Genomic DNA, 22,982 nt, shown 5'->3' on the forward strand with positions numbered 1-22,982 from the left:
GCCAGGAGCTCTCCAGATGGCCAGGGAAAGTGTTTGTCTTGGGTTACTGCAGGGCAGTCTGGACTCTTAAAGCCGGGGAGGCATCATTAGGGAGCAAGTTAGATGTCCACCCGGTAAAAGCGAGCGAGGGAAAGAAAGAGCAGGCGGGCTGCCCGAGAGGGACCGCGCTCGCCTATTGTTAACATCTACTTGACCCCCACTAACCCCCTCACGACACAGATGTCTCCTACCTCTATCACCTCCCACTGCTTTAAGCCCTCCCCCCCTGCACCTGGGTAGCGGGGCCGGGCCGGCTGCCGGCAGTATGCTGCCTGCCTCGCGAGGTGTCTGCTAGCGGGGAGCCGGGCGGAGCGGGGCGCTGAGCGGAGAGGAGAGCGGCGGAACGGAGCGCGGAGCGACGCGGCACAGCGCAGCGCGGCTCGGCCCGGCGATGCGTCGGCTGCACGGGGACAGGCACAGCCCCCGCCACTGACAGCGGCCGCTCCCTGCGCTCCGCATCACGTCTGGCTGCGGCGAGGAGAAGGAGCTGGGCGTTCGCTATCTCGGCTTGGAGACTTTATTTTTGCTTCTCGTCCTTTCCCTTGGAACCGGGAGGCTCTCTCGAGCTGATCCTCCTTTAAAAAAAAAAAAAAAAGAGAGAGAGAGAGAGAGAGAGGAGGAGGGGGGAAAGGAGCAGCTGGAGTTTCTCCTCAGCTCGTTTTGACTTTTGTGGACGTGGATCATCTGGACTGGGAAGGGAAGCCGCGCCGCGCTGCTCTCCCCGCTCCCACCCCCGCGCCCCTACAGCAGCCTGGGCTGCCGGCGCTCCCCCGAGCAGGACGGGAACTTTTATTTGCAGCTCGCAGCCCGTGGCGAATGGTGGGAATCTCCGGTCCTCTGCAGTGTGAGTACGGGCGCGGGGCCGCGGCGCGGGGGTGCGGGCCCCTCTTTCTTTCCCCCTCTCCTTCCCGCTGGGGCTCCGCGGCTGGAACTAACCCGGGGCTGCGGCCGTGCCCGGGTGCATGCAGCTCCTCCACCGCTGTCCCCGCTCACCGGCTCGGCCCCGGATCTCTCAAAAGCCCAGGACCCGCAGCACTCAATTTGTGTAGAAAGCAGCCCTCCGAAGCTCCTAGCTTAGGGTTTCTGTCTCCATTTAGGACTAGTTTTGTTGTTTGGGGTTTTTATCTCCCCCTTTTTTTTTTTTTTTTTTCTTTTTTTTTTTTTCCTGCCCTCTTGCCAGATCCCAGACCTAGCCAATGTGAAACGGAGTGCCTGAAATATTTCTGGTGGGATTTTGTTGTTGTTCCGTTACAATCGTCGGATTATGTAGCACAGGCAACACCACTTCAGGCTCTTTTGCGAGAAATATTTCAGGCTGTGCACATCGTCTTCCATTGCATCGAGGTTTCGTATCTCGCTTCCTGAAACGAGAGGGCAGCGTTAGGGAGTGCGTTTCCCAAACTGCAGTAGGATGTGATCGTGTCACCTCGCCGAGCTGAGCAGGAGGGATCGGTTCCATACGGGGGGCTGAGGGATGAACACCACACGCCCGCCCGTGCAAACGAGCGTTGCACTTTGGGCTACTTCGAGTCCTTTTGTTAGTGCCAAAGTTGGGAGACGGGGCGAAAATCGGACACGGGGGAGGAAAGCACTCGCGGGCCTCGTTGGGGCACCCCCAGCACGTGAATTCTGTTAAATTCTGTGTCCAGAAATAATCAGTGTTGTCACTGCCCTCTGCTCCCCGAAACGTTAGAGAGAAACTGAAAGCAACTGTGGGATCGCCCGCAGCGGAGCTTTGGGGCCGGTCCCCGGGGTGCGGGAGGGCGAAGGCATGCGGCCCCACCGTCCCTATAGCCGCCCGGTCTCCCGCTCAGCCGTCGGTCCAAGAGCGGCTGCGGGCTTCTAAGTCGAGAGGAGCCGGATCTTGGAGACTGCTGGGTGCGGGCTGCATCCCCCGCTTGTTCATCGCTGCGGTGCGGGCTGCGATCCGCTGAGCCCCAGGTAGCGATCCTGCCTTAAGGAGCTGCCCGAGTTTGGTACTACCCGGTGCAGCAGGGCTGGAGATCGCTTGATCTTGTGGTAGGAAGCCGCGCGGTTCCGCAGACAAACCAGGACGCCGGTGACGGGCGTAGGGTGTTAGAGATGGGGAGAAGAGAGAGGGATATACCCCCTAAAAGCAGCCCGCATGCACAGCTGTGGTTGTACAGCGAGTGCCAAACGCCTGGCTCTGGGCATACCCTCCTGTAACTGAAGGATGCCTTCTGAGTCTCGGTATGTAAGAGCCGAGGGGCTGCTCCAGCCAATATACGTATGCTTAATGTAACTCTGACCCCTTTAACTTTTAACATCGCTTCCCCTAATTAATCTGTTCAGGCCCCAGACTTAAATGGCTGTCCGCAGCTGCTGCAAATTGATTTATCCCCTGATGGTGGTCCGACTTGCTGACCAAAGCAGGATTTATTTTTTTTTTCTCCCTACCCGTTTTTGGTCTGCTAATCTGTTTTGACTTATTTTCTCCTTCAAGCAGTACTCGCATGCTTTTTGAAGGACTCAGAAAATATTTTCTTTTGACATGTAGCTAGAAACATAATTATTGTATTTGTAAACACAATATGTTCGGGCTAAGGGTGATTATAATTTATTTAATTATACCCTCATAGCCTCACATTTCCTCTGTTTCTGCATCCTGACAGATGCAATGGGAAGTTTAAATGAGTAACTTTGTTAAGTGCAGTTTGAGGCAAGATGGGAGAGATGCTTTTAGATGTGAGTTCTGTTGTGCAGGTCTTCTGCTCTGCTTTTCTCTGAGCGGTTTGGGTGAAGCTGGGTGGTAAGAGGACTGAAACTGATTTCTGATGGCTGTTAAAGCTGATGCTTGACCTTTCCATGGGAAGTCTGAAAACCTCATGCCGTTTATTCTGGGCTGATTTCCTTAGGAAATCCAATACGAGCAGGGAACTTCCTTCAGCCTGGCTGAATGCTAGGAAAGTTTCCGTCTTGTTTATATGGTCTGGTTTTAGCACGAGGCATGTTTCTGGGGCTCCCCATCAATAGAAATAATACTAGGAAAAAGATCTAAGCATGGCATGTTCCTAACGGTTCAGTATATGGAAACACAAAGTTGGCAAAGGCTTCATTAGTTGTGAGACAAGCTGCAGGCTCCCTGTCAGAGCTTTCAGTGAAGAAGTAGTGCTGTGTTTGGTAACTGACAACTTTCTGAAGGTCACTTTTACCAGATCTGAACCTGGGGGTAGAATTGCTACCTTCAGTTCCTGCATCACTTTTCCTTTCCATCACGGAAAGCTCACATCATGCAACAGTGTGAAGGAAAGCCCAGTCCCCACCAAGACCCAGCACCCCAAAGTTTGCTGATGCTGAACTGAAGCCAGGCTGGGTGTGAGGGAGGTGGTGGGACACAGCGAGTTGTCGTGGGGCCGGTGGGAGCAGGCCGGAGGAGACAAGAACCATTCTGTTTGTAATGGAATGCAGACAGCAGCGTTAGGTCACTGCTTCCTGGCAACTGCTGCACGAGTTGTTTTCCTTCAAAGGCTTTGAGCTTTTAAATAGTTTCCAAAATCTTTTCAAGTAAAACATTGCCTTCTACCATTTCTGACCACCTTAACGTTAACTCGTTTCTTGCCTAAATAATGGACCAGTAAAACATCACACGGCGTCTCATCTGTATACACTTAACACTATGTATGCCTGCGCGCACATGGAGTTCAGTGCCAGAAGTATTGTTTGTAGAATAAAGGGGAGAAAAACAGCTCCACCTGGAGTGCTGGCCAGTGGCTAGTCAGCTCAGAACGTTCTTCCCTGTCAAATCCTGTTTCTCACTTCTCTGAAATGAACTTCAGCCGACAGGCGTTGAATGCGAAGCTCGCTCCATTGAGGTACTGTGCAGCCTGTGAGCCCCTCATTGCAGGCACTTGGGGTGAAATAGGCGTCTGCGGTATTTGCATTGGGGGTGATGGGAGAATGGGCTTGCAATTGTCATTTCCATCTTTGAAATCCACTTGCCACAGTCCATTACTGTTAAATCTTCAGCTAATTGAATAAGGATATTAGTATGTTGCTGTTGCAGGAGCTTCAGATTTGTTAGGCTGAGGGGGAGACCCTGGTCTTTGTTCTGTAGCAACTTAAGTTGTCATGCGGAGATCAAGAAGCCTTATCAACTGAAATGAAACGTGAACTTGGTGTTGTGAAGAGGTTATTTCTCATGGTCTGGCTGAAAAACCGCTGAAAGAAATTATTTTAAATCAGAATAAATTAAAAACCTTGGATCTGTTTAGTTAGTAGCAGCCTGCTTTTTTCATACAGCCTTTAATAGCAACCTAGAATATTTATAAGATTTTAAACTGACACTGAATTTAGCATAAGGACCGAGAGTAAATTCTTAAAATATTGGCTTCCAGATTTCATTTTCTTCACCTACTTTCACATTAAAGATCTAAAGAAAGTTAGTTTAAAAACTGAAGTTTTACTGTAAAAGGTCTTGTTTCCCTACAGTAAATGTTACTTTTCAAAGAACTGCTTTAAAATTGCGGTTATTTTCTTCTTGTTTACTATAAACCTGATTAGCTTAATATATGGTAGCATAAATGCATCAGGAAGTAGTATACTGTGTGGTTTTGTGGATAAAGAAAAACGATCAGCAGATGTAAGATCGAAGTCAAAATATCCTGCCCTTCAAAAGGCTTTTTATTTCCCTTCAAAATAATTTCATCTGAGAGACATTGACTTCCATCTTCATTTTTTTTTTTCCCTGCCATTGATATGAAAGTTTCCAAATATCGTTTAGAGAACAGTGGACGTTTTATTAAAGTAAACATTAGTTCAGTATAATGGAGGTAATTGTAAGTGATAAGAGCAGAGCAGGTTATCTGTGTGTTGTTTAAACAGAAGGAGCTATTTTGCACCATTTCCAGTAGCCATCTGTAGAGGAGAAGGGTTTGCACCTGTCTGTCCACACTAATTATAGATTAGGTCCAAAGAAATGAAATTCGAGTAGGCTTTCTCTTAATGAAATCCATAGTGATTTTATTGTAAATGTGTTTTGTGTACAGACGGTGATGGTTGGGCCGCGAGTAAAATAAATTGCTGTATGGCCGTCATGTACCTGTGGTTGTAAAGCAGGATACTGCTGCATTAACAAAGGTGCTGAATAAAAACACACTGCTCCATTTGTGTCCCAGGCTTCAGTTGTAGATTTAGTTCAGTTTAGCCAAAAAGGTTCACTTCAGGCACAGTCTTTTGCGGGTATGTTTCAGGGTCGACTTCTCAGTTACCATCATTTTCATGTCAGTGTGCTGACACATAGGTGGTCCTGTGGCTGAAAATATGGGGTAGACATGGTTTTCCATTAAATATGTATATATGCATGTAGATACTTTGCTCTGGTTTAATATTGTATTGCTAAAATAAAGTGGAAAGAGTGAGAAATGCCTTCTGCAGTAAAAGGTCACATGAATTTCTACCACATCTGTTTATAGTAATTATGAACATAATTAACATAAGAATTACAAGTGAAGTAATGACAAGCTGAGCTATGAGATATTGTGCCATAATGGTCATATGTTGGAATTCTCACATTATAACACACTAGAATTCACATATTCAATGCAAGAAAGAAAATGTTAGATTTTTATCTATTTTAATGCTTCAAAACTTATCTGCCTGGGGCAGATGGACTTTACGCTTTATAGGAAGGTAACCCATGATTAAGAGGGAGTCAGTTGAAATTAAGATTTCTAGCCTGCAGCTTGGACTTTGAGACAGCTGTGCTTATGGAATGCCACTTCTGTTACACATTTGTAGTCTGATTGTATTTATTTTATTACCACACATTGCTTTATTTTTAAATGTGAGTGTTTTTGCAGCAAACTGTTTACATTAGAAAAGATCCTGGATTAGTTTTTCTTCAGAGAATTATGACTGGAGTAGTAAAACTGCCTGGTGCGATGGCCAGCACCGATACAAGATGAGCATTGTGGCTCTGGCAGATGAGAATCTGATGGATCCTAAATTAGATCATTGCATATTTTATATGTATATATATATATGTGTGTGTGTGTGTGTGTAAAGAAAAAAAATTCTTAACATCTTAAGAACAAAAAGAACAATTAGTACACAATATTTTGAAAGGACATACACATAGAGAAAGCTCTGTGGTACCTTCCAGGCTGAATTTAAGACACTTTTCTTTAGAAATGCATAGAGCATACCATTAAGTGTGAGGGTTAGGGTTTCTCATGAGTTGACTAACTCCTGTAATGTGACCTGATTACCTCTAAATATGGTTGTCACACAACTGACAACTGGAGGAAGTTGTGCAAAAAGTGGCCCTTTGGTAGGGTAAAAATACTGGCCAAGGAATGCGCACAGTAAATTTGACGCATAAAAAGTCAGTTTACCTTTAATGGAAAATTAAATTCCTGATAAGAAAATTTGACAAATTGCTGTCTTTCTACTGCTAAATGTGTAGAGTGGTTTATGAAGAATACAAAAAAATTACCTTGTGCTATGTCTCGGCAATAGCAAGAGGTTTTTGCATTATTGGATTAGTGGAGGATTTGTGACAGACCCCTTTTTATCTGACATTCATTGCAGTGACATGATTTTCACGCACACGCCCTTCCCCCACTTAGGTTCTGCTTTTCACTTTGTATTATGTGTCAAATTCCCTTTATTTCTTTTCTTGTGGAAAAACTGCTATCTTGGCCGAGTGATTTTTGGAAGGGGTTTGGTGCTGAACAATGCTTGTTTCACTCCAGCATGCTGTCATTGTCCTCATCCCAGCCATCGTGTTGCTTCTCTACAGACATGTGAGGGAGACACATTCCCATAACAGATAAATGCTGGTTCCTAGGGAGGAACATTTGAAAAGTACAGAGTGAATTGAGCAACCAGCGGTCTTTATGCAGGGATGTTGCTGGCTGGCTCTGCCCTCAGCTGCAGGCCAAGCATTGCAGGCTTTGCTTTCTTCCTTCCCAGTAAGTTTTGATGAATCCAGTTAATAGGAACCGAGCACTTGTTTTCTTGATATCTGAAGTGCTGGGCGGAGGGCCTGCTCTGGTTTATTGTTCCATCTCTGGTGGACGATGGTGACCTTCAGCCAGGCATAGGTGCTGTGTGGCACTGGGGCTGTAGCAAGGCTGAGCTGTGGCTTGTGCTGGCTGCTTGGCTGGGTGTCTCAGTGCTCTTGATAGGGCACATCCTCTGTCTGGGTCCTAGGCTGATGGAGATCATGGGGATGTTGTCTTGGTGGGGATGGAATTGACTTCAGGTATTGGCCCCATAGGCTTAATGCTGCGTCTAGCACAGCGCTTGTCCCAGAGCTGTGGAAGCAAAGCAGGACCAGCTGCCAGCCTGAAGAGAGGGTGAAAGGAGCCGGAGCACCCACCGCTACCTCACAGCCCACTGTGCCTCCCTTTCCATCTGGGTCACACAGCCTCCGCCCTGCAGGGACACGGGGCTGGGTTGCAGATAAGCTGTGATATGTATGTGTGTGCTGGGCATGTACAAAGGCCGCACTGCCCGCTGCCCACCTCCCTCCCGCTGCCTGAAGGTGGTATGCATCCACGCTAAGGCCCATCAATTGGATTGTTCCCCCCTTCTTTTCCTCTGGATGCAGATAGCAGGTGGTTTTTCAGTTCTGCCCAGATTACAGCAACTCAAAGAGTGTGCGTGCACGTTGTTTTAGCAAATGGCTTCATCAGCAATTATTTCTTAAAGAAACCTTAAGCAATTACCTTTAAAATATATCCAAGAAGTTTGAAATATTGCTGTTTTCCTTTGTCAAGTGTTTGCACAGATAGATATATAGCTATGATGCAGTAACTAAAAGCCTAATTAAAATTTGTTTAAAGCCAGGGGGGCATGTATTCTTGTTGACAGCAGCAGATCGATAGGGTAAGACAATAGAGCCCCATTATTTTACTTCCATTGACTGAACATATTGACATTTTGGGTTTGCGATTGCCTCAGTGAGCATGATGAAACACTGAAATTCACAAACCAACTGTCTGGAGTGGCACATATATTACTGTATGTCATTTCTGCCTTCAGGTTACCTTATCACTGAAGCAGAATAGTAACGGATGGCAGCAAAGCACTTCAGAGAGGTTAGGCCTCCATCAGTTAAGGAGCTGACACGTAGCAGGTTTCAGGAGTATCTTTAATTACACCTAGAATTATGTACAAGGGAAGATGGTACTTGTTACCTGCTGCAGCACTTCAGAGTTTACAGACTCGGCAGCAGACAGGATAACAAGGTACTTAAGTTTCATACTTTATGTACATGACTTGATACCTTAACCTTTCACAGGAAGAGCCCAAGGACTGCCAATTGTGTTCCTTGTGTGTTCACCAATGGCAACCCTTGATGCTCAAGTTCCAAAGTGCCTGCTAGACCTTCTCTAATTCTGAGGATTGCACAAGGAAACAAAGAACAACTTTAATGTAAATATTTCAACGTTGGCCTTCTCAACATGCTTTCGTGACAGCGCTTGGAAGATTCAATATGGGGAAAATACTGCAGAATGACAGATATAGATTTTTATTTAGTATAAAGAAAAGTATACAGTTATGTGCAACATATGCACAAATTGCATATATTAATGTATACGTTAATGTATAAACACATATAAAAAGAAGACCCAGTGGTTGCAGAACATAGGACGTGTCTTATTATATCTAAGTCTTTCAGATGTTCTTTAAAATCTAGCTGACTGCAGAATGAAAATCATCAGGGTTAGGCTGAGATAGAGACTGAAATTAATTTAAGGCAGACAAAAAGCTAATATGAAAGAGCTACCAGTGATTTAACTCATTTTTAAAAGTAACTGTAATGAAAATATAAAATGTATTCTGAGTGTGCCATCTACTCAACAATTGTTGCCATCAAGTGGACTGCTGATGCCCTTTAAGATGGTAAAAAGAAAACTGGTCCTTTATACCATTTTCATGAAAATGTTAGGTTTCTGTTTGATCAGCAGGTGCTGTTGAGATGAAAGCCATGTGTAAATTTTCAGAAGGCCAAAAGTGTCAATTCAGAAAAGGAAAGTGATAAGAGAAAATGCAATCAGTTTTCCTGTTTTCAATTTGTGCAGGATTTGAAGAGCTGTTTTGTTAAACTGCTACATCTGCTCCAATATGAATATTGAACTACTTCCACTAAAAATAACACCCTATAATTTGGAAGCCATTGCAATCTTTTGTTAATGCAAGTGGGTTATTTAAAAAAAAAAAAAAAAAAAAAAAAAAAAAAAAAATCTATTCTGAAAAAATCTACTGCCTAATGTGCATTTTTGTTTATCGGCACTTTTATCTTCAGCAGATAAAATAGCATTATGCAATTAGGGCCATATCTGTTTGGACTGTAAAAATGGCACTGGATAGCTGAATGTCATTGTATTGGCTAAAGGATTTAACGTGTACATTTAGAACGATTTCATTAATAAACTACGATAGTATCTTAAAATCACGGGTGGCTGCTTTCCCATTCTAACTATGCAGCCTCACCTACCTCTGAGTACCTTGCAGAAAGTAAGGGAAGTTAAGAGCATAGCAGAGCTTTCTTTGGTTTGTTTCATCCTTATTAGACCTGCAAATCTATGGTTAGGCTCATTAAGAACCTTTTGGTGTGGTTTTTGGAGTGACTTTTTCTATGGTTAAATGAAATGATTAAGTTAGGTTTGAATACCTACAAACATATTTGCTGCTCTTGAGCTGCTAATCCAAGTGAGTTTTATGAACCTGGAAAGAGCTGCATTGGTAAAACGTAAATTTTCTATTGGAGGCATCTCCAGAGGGAAAAAAATATATATTTTAATTAAAAACAAAACAACATCCTCCTCATGTAATGAAAAGGGCAGTTGCTTGTTGGCTTTTTTGATAAGGATCTTAATGAAGAAGTGATAATTCAGTTACATCTATAGAGCCCTATGTATGTAACACAGAAAATGAAATGAGAGTTTTTCATTTGCTTCTTTATTTCACATTTAGTGCAATGTAGAGAATTACCTGGCTTTAATATTAGGATGGGCTTTAGCTGCTGAATTCTAATCCAAAAGTCAGGAACTCGGTTCCTTGGCAGGTGTGTGTATGGGAAGGGGCCTTGCTGGTGCTTGTGTTTGGTTTTACAATTGGATTTGTAAGCTATTGACCTTGGGGGATTTTCCTCAAAGTGATCTGCAGATCAAAAATAATTAAAATTCAATAAACTTGAAATTTAAATATAGAACGGATTTTGTGAGAGATCAGCGCTTGCAGGAGGTTGTCTGGAAGTCTGTGGCATGTCTACTTTGTAGTTTGTATTCCCAAACATAACTGTGTGTGTGCACACGTGCATAAATTTATGTTGAATGACAGAGGGATGATTATTTATACAGATTTTATCCCAAACTCCGTGCACTCCTGAAACATAACAAAAAGCCTCCCTCCCCGGAAGAGTGTTTACATCCTATGACAGTCACTAGATTCAAATCTTCTAAACATGAAAGTTGTTTCCTTTCCTCCAAACCTCCTTTCCCCCAACAAAGCTAACCCTGTTAAACCTCACCTTCTGTGGGACGTATACATAGTTATAGACATATGTACGAGAAGTAAATATTACAAAAAAACACGGCCGATCGGAGCAAAATGTCTGTAGCCTTAAATAACTTGTGATATCTGCCAACAGCAGAACCCGTGCTGAGCTGGCCCCGCCGTGGCTGACCCGGCGACGTGAGACCCTGGCGGAGCCCCGTGTTAGCGCTAAGTGCCTACGCGGAGCTTTCTGCTAGCGAGTATCGCCAAACAAATGCTTTGCCGTCGTGTGCTAAGGGAGATGCTGTCTGCCTGAGTTTTTAAGCTAAGGTGCTTCTTGTACCGGTCGTAGGTTTTTCTTTTTGCAGGGATTGGGGTGGAGTCTCTACATGCTGAGATTGTGTATAGGTAGAGAGTCTATATCAAAATATTCTTATCTGCGTTTTCTCAGCACACTCATTGAAGTGCTCTGTTCTCATTCTTGGCCAAGAATTCTGAATGCTGTTTTGCTTTTCCTATTGAATAGTTGCTGTATATAATTCCAGTGGTTGTGAATGGAAATGTGTCTACAGAAAGAAATCCTTTCATGCTAGCTTTCATTTTCTGTGATAGGTTTTGGGATGCCTCAAAGGAAGAACATCCTAGATATCCAAAATATTTATGAATGCACACAGAGGATTGAAAAGAAGTTCAGCAAAATACTTTTGTTTATCTTTAGTTCTTAGGCATGTGTGAAATAGAGTGACTTATTGAAGTGATGTTCATTTTTTACCCTGTGTTCTTGATTAAATTTTGTTATCACAAAAACACAACTGTGTTAAGCAGAGCTATACAGCAGTAGTAGTCCTGAACAGTCCCATATTGCCGCATGTTGACATGTGGTCTTTGTGACATATTTGGTTATTTCTTCAAGCAGGCTTTTGAGATATTGCCACTTCTGTTAGTCAAGGCAGGGTGACTGTGGTGCTCGTGATAAAGTAACACCAACAGTTGATAGAGGATAACAGATTCTCTTGGAAAATAAGTTGCTGTCTGGAAAGATATAAGACTCCACCTAGTGGAGTGGAATTAATCTGCACACAGTGGCAGGTAACGACGAATAATAAAATACGCATCATTTACAAAAAGCCATGTTGAATCAGGGAGTGAAAAACAGGAATTTTGATGTGCATTTGAGGAGGTGGTTGTGTGACCGCTACAAATTGTACAAAACTGCAGCTAGTTTTGTGGCCCTAGGAGGCTTGCGGGTGCCTGCCTTTTTGGATGTTAATATATAATTTGCATAAGTAGTAGTCATTACCAGTAGTCATTTTCTTTTGCGATTCATTTTATTTGGACGTCTATGGACTACATTTTTGCATTTCTGAACATGACCACACAGGTGGCCACTTAGCTTGGGGCCTAGGTGTCATTTTAAATAGTTTGAGACAAAAAGAAGCAATTCAGCTCTCCAACTTGTCCACTTTTCCCCAATATTGTTTATTTTCTAGAACATATTTTCTGCTTTTTGTTTTGTGCACTTCCACTCTGGCAGTATCAGGATGCCAGTGCTTTGTGCTGCCATGACAAATCAGGTGGCATGTCAAATAAATGTGTGTGGCATCTGGTGGACCCAAGGTTAAACAGAATCTCTTATGGAGCGTTAGATTAACTTGGGGTTTGTATTTGTGCTTTGCTTCACCATTGTTTTAGCCCCATTGCGTTATTAGGATGAAATATTTTAAAACTTGGAGGCAAGTGAACACTTACCCTGAGCAGCAAAGATACTACCCTGAAATCCTCTTTGAAAATTTATCCCAACAGTTAATCACGTGTTAGTTTAAGGAGAAAACTGCCATGGACCAGCTCAGGCTTGGACTGCAAGAGAGCATGAGGCTATTGCCAGAAAATGAGATGATTAGAATGCAACAGAGGAGACAGACTGATAGTACTGCAAAGGATATTTGGGAAGTGCGCTCCAAAGGAGTGCTTTCAGTGACATCCAGGTGAGGTTTGCTGCCAGGACCATTAAAGAGTAGTGGTGCCAGAGAAAGCTGCCAACAAATTTAGGGATAATGGCACCTGCGGGTGTGCTATCAATGGATGGTAGTGCCGGGATAATTTTTTTATTTTATTTTAATGGTGACACTGCTGAAAGTATTTAAGAGTAACGTTATAGAAAGGGTTTTAGTGAGTGAAGTCACTGAGTTCTAGGAACCATTAAGCAAAAGCTGTTTCATGACTGTGCTATTTATTATTTTTAAAGCTTGTTGGCAAACCACTTAATGCTGGAAAAGCATGCTGCAACCTGTATTAAAGTGTATTGAGGATGAGCAAGGAAAACATCAAACTGAACTTTAAGAGCAAAGCTTAGTTTTCTGGATGTTACACATATTTCTTGTGCACCATTATAAATTAATGCAACACCATGGGTCAGCAGAGCTTGTGAGCCTTGGCTTGAAAGCACTGGCATTCAGATCTTCAGTGGTGTTCAGGCACCCATTTTTCCTTGAAGATGGTATGACTTTTGTCTCAACACAAGGCTTGGATCTGCACCTTCAGTGCTCCCATCTCACCTCTGTGATTTTAGCCATACTCTGCTGCACTCGTTTGGAGGTTAGATTCAGATGTTGCCCTAATGACATTATCTGATGTAAGGATAAGTGGGCTAGCTCAGGTCTGAATGTAAAGTGAGTCACTGTCTTTGCATTATAAATGATGAAGTTACCTGATGAAGAATTCCATTTAAAGGAGAGAAAAAAATCCATTCCTGCTGTAATAATATTCTCAGAGGTTCCTGTTAAGTACATAGGGCCAGATTTCTCTACTTCTGCATCCCAAGAGCTGTAAAACTGTGTTTAAGCCAGCTGCCTGCTCCAAAACTTTCCAGAGACATGTACAGCTACAGTAAATAACAGCTACAGTAGTTTTAAGAGTGAGTCAATGTATCACTTCCCGGACAGTTTCTGAGATTTATGGGTCCTGTCCTCTTCCCATGAAATGCTTGGGAGGTTTTGAATAATTTCCTTCTTCTTCATTTATTTATTTTTAATTTTATTTAATGTATTTTTATTTTTACTTTTTTTTTTTTTTTTTAAGTCCAGGCCAAAATTTCTCCTTATCGTACGGAGCTATTGTTGGCCACTATTGTTTTTATTATCTCAGAGATTCTCTGGGAAGAGAAGGATGGGCAGGACCTCAGTGACAGTGCCAGAGCCTGCTGTCAGTGGCCATGCCTGCTCCCCAGGAGGTCACAGGAAGCAGGTGGCTGTATTAATTGTCCTTACTCCCAACTCTTGTCCTTCCTGGAGGCAATTTAGAAGTGGTCAGGAAGTGGCAGATCTGCTGTGTCCCCCTCCATATTCTCTACATCGCACATCTGTAATAACTGGAGGCATGTGCCAGGCAAGGGAAACTGCATAGGAATCCTATTGGCCTTTCTTGGTTGTGTAGACTGCTGGCTGGAAAGGCCAAGTACTGTGTATGTGAGGGTTTGCAAGTGAAATCCAGCAAAATAACTAATAATCCTATTAAAACAAAACAATTACAGTGAAGAGAAGACATTTCCTTAACATTCAGTATCTTTTTTCTTTCGACCTGTTGATAGAGGTGCTACATAAGAAAATACAAAAAATCATTGGTATATGAAGTATTTGATCCACTCTTATCTGTTGAGTGGAGGACAGGGAAGGAAAACACTTTTTCTGCTCAGGCCACTCTGCTTTTAGTGCACTGTATTGCATTTACATGGTCAGTATTCTTGGTCCCATGTTGGCATTCAGTGCTGTGCTTTGGAAGACACAAACAGACACAGCATTGCTGAGTATTTCGCTGCAAGCATTGCTCCCAGTGTTGTAACACAGGTTTTGAGCTACCAGTAACATTTCTTTAAGTGTCTTTTGGAAAGCATCCACTCACGCTGGAAGTTGTGTGAGTTGAATAATAAATATCATGAAAGTTATTTGTCTGCCACATGCATTTGAGAGGAAATGGAGAAGCTTCTGTTCAGGTATACTCTTGCTTTTACCAAGACTACTTGCCCAAGTGGGGTGGGCTGCAGGATTCTGTGGCTGGTGAATCATGCTAGTTTCTGAATCACTCTTACAAAATACCAGCTTGAAATATGAACAAATAATGAGCACTTTATGCCTAAACTTGTATGTCATATACAGAATAGCAAAATAGCATTTTAAAGTAGAATATTTGGTAAAGGGTTCATTAAAAATGGCTTCACAATTTAGTTCTATCAAAGCCATTTTACTACAAAAAGTATTCTCATCAGATGGGAGAAGGTATCAGTGTTCCTGTAAGAATATCTGATTTTTATTCAGCTACTTTCTGTGGGATTAAGCTCCCTTCTTTTCTGTGTGAGATCAGCTGACAGCAGCAGCAACCAAATTGTGTTTGCAGCTGGGCAATTACAGTAGACCCTAAGATCTGTGACTGTCAACCATGAACACAGATGCCTTCAAAGTTCTGTTTTCCTTCCATGTGGAAGTCGTTGGCATGGAACAGATGCCTTCATTTTGGAGAAACCAACCTCTGGATATAATTGGTTCTCTCTTCTCTTGTCCTCTAGGGACAGTCTCACAGATGAAATTAGATGAGAGGAAGAAAAAGATGCAGGCACACACATACTCACACATGACATGAAGCAAGAGTTTTCAGGGTCTCTCTGTTTTGTCACATGGAACTGTTTTACAGCTGGAAGATTAATCTCCATTCTTAGCACTCTACACACGATGATTCTGCCATCTGAAAAACATGCAATTTAAATGTATGTCTGGCTCAAGTTTATTATTAATTGAAGCATGCTTGTTTAGAAATAAGACCAGCATGTCCAATTCTTATTAACTCAGAGTGAAATGTTGAGTCCTGCGCTATTGATAGATGCTGCAGTCTCAGAAATTCAGAGTTAAATGGCAGAGTAGACAAGACGATTTAAAAACAATCCAAATTTTGGTTGGAGTGATAGGATCAAACTGTTTCCATCATCCAGTTTGCTAGTTGTTGACATAGGATGAAAAAAGGCATATGCAGCAAGTAGTTTATTTCAAATGCCATCAAGCATGCAGGCATTCCATTGAGAAAATGCATTTAAAGGAATTAGCCTGATGAACACCCATGATAGGTCATTGCTGAAAAGTCGAGTCCTAAGGAGACTCTCCTGCTGTTGATACTTAAAATGGGACCTTCAGAAGGGCAGAGCTGGAGGGCTGACAGCCTGGGCACCTGATGTCTTTGAAGGCTTTCTCCAGTTTCATTTCCAAACAAATGCTTTTTTTTTCTTTTTCTTCTTTTTTTTTTTTTTCTTTTTTTTTTCATCTTGCAGTTTAATGTGAGAGTCCAGTCTGAGCACCAAGTGTAAAATTTGTCTGGGTAGATGAGGTGGGTGAGGTAGGAGCATGGTGTTTTGAAGAGGCTGAGTTCTTGTGACAGTGTGAGCTCTGCTGGTAGTGTATCTGTGACCTGAATCTTGAACTCAATATTCAGTCTCAATTTCCATATTCTTCTTCAGCAGTTTACTACTGCTGTAGAAAAGGAGGGAAGATTTAGGTTGGATATCAGGGAGATGTTCTTTACTATGAGAGTGGTGAGGTACTGGAACAGGCTGCTCAGAGAGGTTGTGGATGCCCCGTCCTTGGAGGTGTTCAAGGCCAGGTTGGATGGGGCCCTGGGCAGCCTGGACTGGTATTAAATGTGGAAGTTGGTGGCCCTGCCTGTGGCAGGGGGTTGGAGATTCATGATGCTTGAGGTCCCTTCCAAACCTGACCATTCTGTGATTCTGTGATTCTGTTTCCATCTCTGAATGTTGCGCAGGAAAGTCACTAGCAATGAAAATGTGTAGGAGATGTCCTGGTCTGCCTTGCCTGGTAAAATGCTAGCTGTGTTTAAGAGTCTTGATGTAAACATATAGCTGGAGCGCATTGTGTTCTTTTTTTCTGACACCGAGATCTGTATGTGTGGAAGACATTTATTAGGACTTCCAGTAGTTAGGCATTCATTTGGACTTTCAGTAGTTAGGAGGAGGCCTGGAACAGACTGAACATTTTGAGCAGATGATACTTTCCGGTTTTATAACAGATTGGGAGGTTCGTTCTTACAGGACTCCAGCTCTAATCTGCAGAGTTTGAGCACAACAATGTGCTTTTTGCATTGTAGTTCTGAAGAACCACATATTACAGGAAAAATTTAACCAGAGAAGTGCTTAGGTGATGAAGAGATTTCTGGCAGTAACTGAGAAGTGCAATAGTGGTTGATTTCTTTTGAGGCTGATTCTGATATTTGTAGTCTTTACATCCTATTAATTCCTTGAAAGATAAGCTGATACAAGAATGATTTGCCAGGGCCAATGGCTCTTCTTAATAACTTGGCTCAGGTTATATCACCCCCTCTCTATAAATAAGATAAAAGCACTGTGAATATGAGGTTAACTGAATTCAAATAGAAGTCTCTCTCGAGTTATTGCATTCCTTAGAAAATAAATACATTTCTCATATGGTTGAGATTGATCAAAAAAGTATTCTGTATGCCAGTGATTACATTCCCATCTGTGATTAAGGTTTTCTGTCTGCATCTGGTTTTCACATTATATTTCTGTAACAAGAATCCTTTATATGGCAGAGTTCACTCTCTGTATTTTCTATTAGCTGCAGCTTGAACTACTGCATGGATCGCAGATTTACACATGTGGTTTTCATTACTTCATACCATTGAGAAAAAGTAATATTTGTTTGGGAAAGTATGTTTTTCAAAATTTCCATGGTAATACAACATGTTGATCCTTTTTTATAACACTCTTGTAAGACTACAAATTGTTTGAGGTATTCTACTTTCAGTGAAGTTCAGTCTTTAGACAATTTTTCATGTACTTCCCAGAGACAACAACTGTTTATGCATTGGGAAGCAAAAATGCATTATAAAAGGCAGATTACTGTGGAACGGGTATAGCAGAAAGCATCCATCACTTTAGAAAATGCGGTATGTAGAGAAAATGAACTTGAGGCTGTAACAAAGGAAGAACAGTAGATTAAAGTGGTGTCTCCACTGTGGGCCACAGATGGGTACTTTTCTTGATTTTTTTTTTTTTTTTTTTTTTTTTTTTTTTTTGCTTGAGTAAGAACTTATTGTGGTACAGTAAGGGATTTTAAAACCTTTTGAAGAGAAGCATGCTATTTAGTAGACAAAAATAGTGAATTGTTACAGATTACAAAATTTAACATATTTGATCTTAATTATTTCTAGTGGCCAAATTAGCGAAGGTTAACAAAACATGAATACATCTTTACAGATGGCTGCTGTGTGTAATTCTGAATCTGGAATATGATGCTAATTTACTGTTCCACTGTAAACCCATATTTCAACCAGATTGTGCTATCGTCACTCAGTAGAAAACTTAATGTTTAAATGAGCTCAGTGAAATTAATAGGGCCACTTGGTCAGTGAAGTGTTTTTCAGCTTTGCTAGTGGCAAGAGTTTATGGCCGTAACACTCAAATCAAACAATAATGGCAGTTTAGGGAATGTTGTGTGCATTTGTGTAAGTGTAATGTGTTATGCAGAAGTCTGAAGTTTTGAAAAATACAGAATTCAGATAAGGCACCGTGGAAAGGTAATTTTGAATGCCAGAGTATGTACATGGTGACAACTACAGAATTTCCAAATGGTAATAATAATTTTAGAAAAAATAATTATTGCACCCTACTGGGGTAGTCCTAACCCTATTTTGGCAGTTGTTTCCCAGATTTCCAAAAGCAATTGTGTCATATTGAAAGTGAACAGTTGCCAAGTGCTGGGTACAGTCCCACATTCCCCTTACGCCTCTTGAAATAGCAGGGCTTTGGCTCAGGCCAGGGCTGCAGAGAAACATTTTTTTTTTTTGTGGGGAAGATTGCAGTTCTGAGCATCAGTACAAATGTCATCATTTGAAAATGCCCTCAGGTGATCTATTTTTTTTTTGCAGCATAATCTAGTCCAAGAGGCAGTCCGGGCTGGGTCCTTGGGTAGATGCATGCGGCTGTGGCCAGATCCTTCTGCATGCTTAACTGTATGTCCTGAAACACCTGAGCGAGCAGTGGATGCGGATTGTAGCATGGACGTAACTGCGTGCGTGGCTCTCAAACCTCTCTGCCTTGACATAATTATGAACCCTGGAAAGCATATTAATGTCTTGGAAAAACTGACAGCGCTGTCATATAGGCTCATACTAATGAGAAAGTATTTGTGTAACCCAAATAAACAGCTCATGTAGGTGTTGGAGTGGGAGAGAAATTGCCTTTTCAGAAGTGGGAGGATGACTTGTAAATATATCCAATACCTTTTTGATCTGTCTTTCTTAAAATGTGTTTGCTGTTATGACTTACAAATTCATATAGTGTTGTGTAATTTGCAAGGTTTCTATTTTCAGTAACCTCATTCATTTAATAAATTATTCTCTAGGGCTTCTGTTCAACCAGGTAAAGTATGTAATATTTTATATCATATTAATGCATCTAAAACCAGTCATTTTTACAGAATTAGTAAATAAGAGGCATGCAGGCTGCTCTTACTTTGTTGCCCTTTATATATTAACAGATGAAAATGGGCAACTTCTTAAGCAGCCTTTGTCAAAGAATTAATATGGTATTAAAGCACTGCCTTATATTAACTAAGAAAATGTGGGTAGTTGATTTAGTATGATAGCCATTCTGTCTTCCCTCTTTATTTAAAAGACAGCTATTATCATGCAAATGAAGGGGTGTGGTACTTCAAACTGGCTGTGATATGTGCTTTTTTTTTTCTTTTTTCTTTTCTTTTTTTCTTTTTTTTTCGTTTGTTGTTGTCAATAGAAAAGATTGATCTCTGGACTGGTGAACATAATATCTGTCCCAGTCAGAAAAGGAAAGAGGAAATTAGCAGAGCGGTTGGTGGAGAATGATATCTGTCAAAAGAAACACTTGGAGAGCACTGAGTTTAGTGATAGGTGACTGCCGGAAAAAAGGGAACTTTGAATTTTGTCAAGGTAAGGAACAGAAACATATTTGATTTTATAATGTGCATACCTTGTAGAAGAAGTTATTTCTAATGACTGTACCTTGTGGTGTAAACTGTAATTTAAGCAGAAATCTTTGCCCTTAGCCTCCTAAGAGTCTGCCTAAGTCAATCAAGGTGATGCCATCATTTTAATATCACGGAAAGAGTACAGCTGTAACAATGAAATCCTTCAGTGATGACTTTTCTAAAATTGTTCTTTTCTTGTAAATACATCTATGTGCAATCTTTAACTACATTTCCTGTATTTTTGATGCCACAGGTACGTTTTATCTGGCATATAAATATTGTTTGACTGGGCTGTAAAAATAATAAAGTTCAGTTTACTGCACTGTGAATTGGAACAGTATTTGCAACCAGGTTAAGGGATAGTTGTAATTATGTTGGCCAAATGGTTGTCTTTAGAATTTAGAGAAAGCCTCTGGTGAACTCATTGCATTGGGAATCTGGGATAAATTTGATTCAGGAAGTTTTGGGGATGAATATTTCAGTTTCTTGCATGCGAAAGTTTTTACTACAGTTGAAAAGTAAATCTGTGATGGCAGAACAACTCTTCTACTTAACTTATGACTGTCATTCCTGTTTTTACTGAAACTGCATTTTTTCTCCTAAAATGGTGTCTAGATAGCAAGAAAGTACTAAACTCAGTTTAAGTGCTTTCCAACATTCTTGATACTGTCCTTTTTTAGTGTTGGACCGTTTTGCCTCTGACATAACTTTGATGGAGTATGATATCAAAATAAAGTGAACAAGAAGTCTGAGTACTCTGGGCTGTGCTCTGGTTTATTTTGAAGGCAGCTGAAGCCTTTTTTTTTTTTTTTGTCCCTAGCCTCTCTACGTGAGACATTGCCTACTCAGGGCCCCACAGTACTGTATGGATGCTGTAGTGCAAGGAGATTTACATGCTGCAGAGGCTTTGTGCGTTTCTGTGGATGAAGTTAAAGAAAAATAAATCCTATTAAAAATGAATTGGTATTCTAAATTGAGTTTCTGGTTTGATTTAAAGCAAGTCATTGTATCTCTATGATCTTCCTTTACACAGACAGTGTGGAAAAGAAAGCATATTCTTAGCAGACTTTCTTGTTGCATTTTTATTTTGCTGATTTCACAGTGTATATCTTCTAATTACCCTCTTTTCTTCTATCTGCAGTCCAGTTTTCAAAGTGCAAGTGTACCCCATATGGGTGGTTGCTGGTTGATTTCTTCTGCAATGTAGGTCTTCATAAAGGAGTTCAAAAATAAATATATGTAAAAGTAAAGATTTCACGCCTCAAGCATGCAGTGCTGGCATACTAATGTGAAGCTTATTGTGGTTTCTTGCTGTCAGAGCACGTGCAAGATAATGGAAATTTTCTACAACTTAGGAGAGAGACGTGTTTTCTAATACTGATCATTTTTATTAGAAAGAGGGATTGCATATGGCTGAAAATCACATCATCTTTATAAAGCCCAAATGATCTTCTCATACTACTGAAATATTCATTAAATGGGAGGGAACAGCATGTTACCTGTCCCATTAACTACTGGGCAGATCAGACTGCCCATATCACCTGGGAGCAGGTGCATCTTCACTACCATTACGAAGTTGCTGTATCCTAAACAGTTCCCTCTCCTTGCAGTCCTATCAATCTAGCTTTATACCAAAAGAAGTACATCCTCTCTGTAGCAAAACTTACAGAGTTAACCATAATTTTTGTCTTAGTGAAAAAGTTGATCCAAAACTGCCTTGCAACAGTTTTGTAGAAAAGACAGCAATGGGTGATGGTGAGTAATTGATAGATCTTTGGGCATTCCCATTTTGAGATATATTTGAATTGAGGTGGTTGAGTAAGTTACCTAAATCTAGGTGTATATGTTTGTAACACATTGAAGAATTTTAGTCTCAAGTGGCCCAGATGCTCCACACTGAAATTTGGATGAGTGACTTGAGAGATGTGCCTAACACTCTTTTGAAATCCATCAAAAAGCTTCTGTTCCATTACCCTAGGTAGTTTTGTCTTTTGTATTATAGCAACTTTCAGCCCACTTCAATGGATGTTTTGGCAGACAGCGCCTTTTCAGATTACGTGATGTAGGTTTCATTAAAGGCATAGGTAGGTCAGAGCTGAATAACTGTTCTCATAGCAGTGTCTAAACTCATCTTAATTCAATGTGGATTTTGCTGTGCCCAGAAAGATTTGACTTACTATTTGAAACCAAAAATGGGATAAAAGGCAAGACAAGAAGTGGCTGAGTTTTCTTGTAGCAGTGGCCTCTACGTATGCTTAGGGTGATCCTAACCTTTCTTCTTCTGCTCCTGTAATGTCGTCTTTTCCTTGGTTTTCCTTTTTTGGTCTTTATATCAATTGTTTGCATACTTACACATCTCAAAGAGTCCAATTGAAGTAATAATTCCCCCTTCTAACATAGAACAGATGTAATAAGGTTCTTGGGGATGAGTGCATTACAGACACAGGATTATCATTACTCAACTCACAATCAGGTCTTCATCTGTTCATGTGGTGCACACCTGTGGCTGGCTGGTATGAGAGATCTTAATGAAAAACAAAGGCTGGATGACAAGAAGAGATTCTACAGTATGCATGGGTTTCTTCAGATGTTGTAAGAAAGTGAAATTCTGAGATGAGGGAGGGAGCCCAAGCGACTACACAGAGAAGTAGGGCCTTGTTTATCGCTGACTTGCAAATGATGTTTTTTTGGGGGAGGTCAGGTTGATTTGGAGTGGTTGGGAGTGGTGGCCGTTTTCTTCAGTTTACTTTCTGAGCCAAGAAGAACATTCTGGGCAGGGATCCACCTTTTGAATTACAAAGAAAATAACCTATAATCTATATAAAACACTGGTGGACAGTGAAGGGAGGAAATTCACAGAGAATAACTGAGTTTGAGAGCACCTATGTTAAAAGCAGTAAGGATGACCATGTGGCACTTATATTTATTTTAATTTGAAAATTACAATCTTAGAAACCTTTGAGATGAATAGACTGTGACAATAGGATGTATTTATTACTAAACTGAAACAAAGCACTTCAGCTGAAGTTCCATATCCAAAGCGAATTTCTGAGTGTGCAGAGGTTGATTTCCCTTTTTTCCTTCTTGGTGATGTGCTGTGGCTCTGATAACATTAATGGGCTTTGCCCCACGTGGAGCAGCAAGTGTATTGTAGCACTGCTCACTGATCCCAGGTCAGTGTGATGCGTGAAATCAATTTATTTGAATCTCTTTGCCTGTATAGGAATTTGGCGGCGTGCCAGTTGTTTTCATTTAATGTTCTTTGTGTTGAACACAGACAAGCAGGCACGCTTTTGTGCTCCTCTTTCTTTTGGTCTCTCTCTCTCTCTCTCTCTCAGCCAATATTCTATTCTGTGGGTTTTCAGAAGAAGCAAGAATATGTTACCCTTTCTAAAATCATTTTGTTTAAATAGTATTTAAAGAGCATAGAAACTGGGTCAGCCAGCGAGCAGCATGTGC

At 41.4% G+C, this 22,982-nt stretch overlaps 1 protein-coding gene across 2 annotated transcripts in view; it reads left to right on the forward strand.

Moving 5' to 3' along the window:
* Window positions 1-855: 855 nt before the first annotated feature.
* The window catches only part of RUNX1T1 (RUNX1 partner transcriptional co-repressor 1), a gene marked incomplete at both ends in the record, with an annotated part of 106,458 nt that continues 84,331 nt past the window's right edge, over window positions 856-22,982 (forward strand). Inside the window, one exon of one of the 2 annotated variants that reach the window (XM_079533716.1) lies at window positions 856-883. In XM_079533716.1, the coding sequence (XP_079389842.1) occupies window positions 856-883 (28 nt within the window). Of the gene's footprint in view, window positions 884-19,397; window positions 19,486-22,982 lie in introns of those variants that run through there. The other variant, XM_079533715.1, reaches the window with a different exon arrangement.

Source organism: Tetrao urogallus (assembly GCF_951394365.1).
Source record: "Tetrao urogallus genome assembly, chromosome: 3".
Lineage (NCBI taxonomy): Eukaryota > Metazoa > Chordata > Aves > Galliformes > Phasianidae > Tetrao > Tetrao urogallus.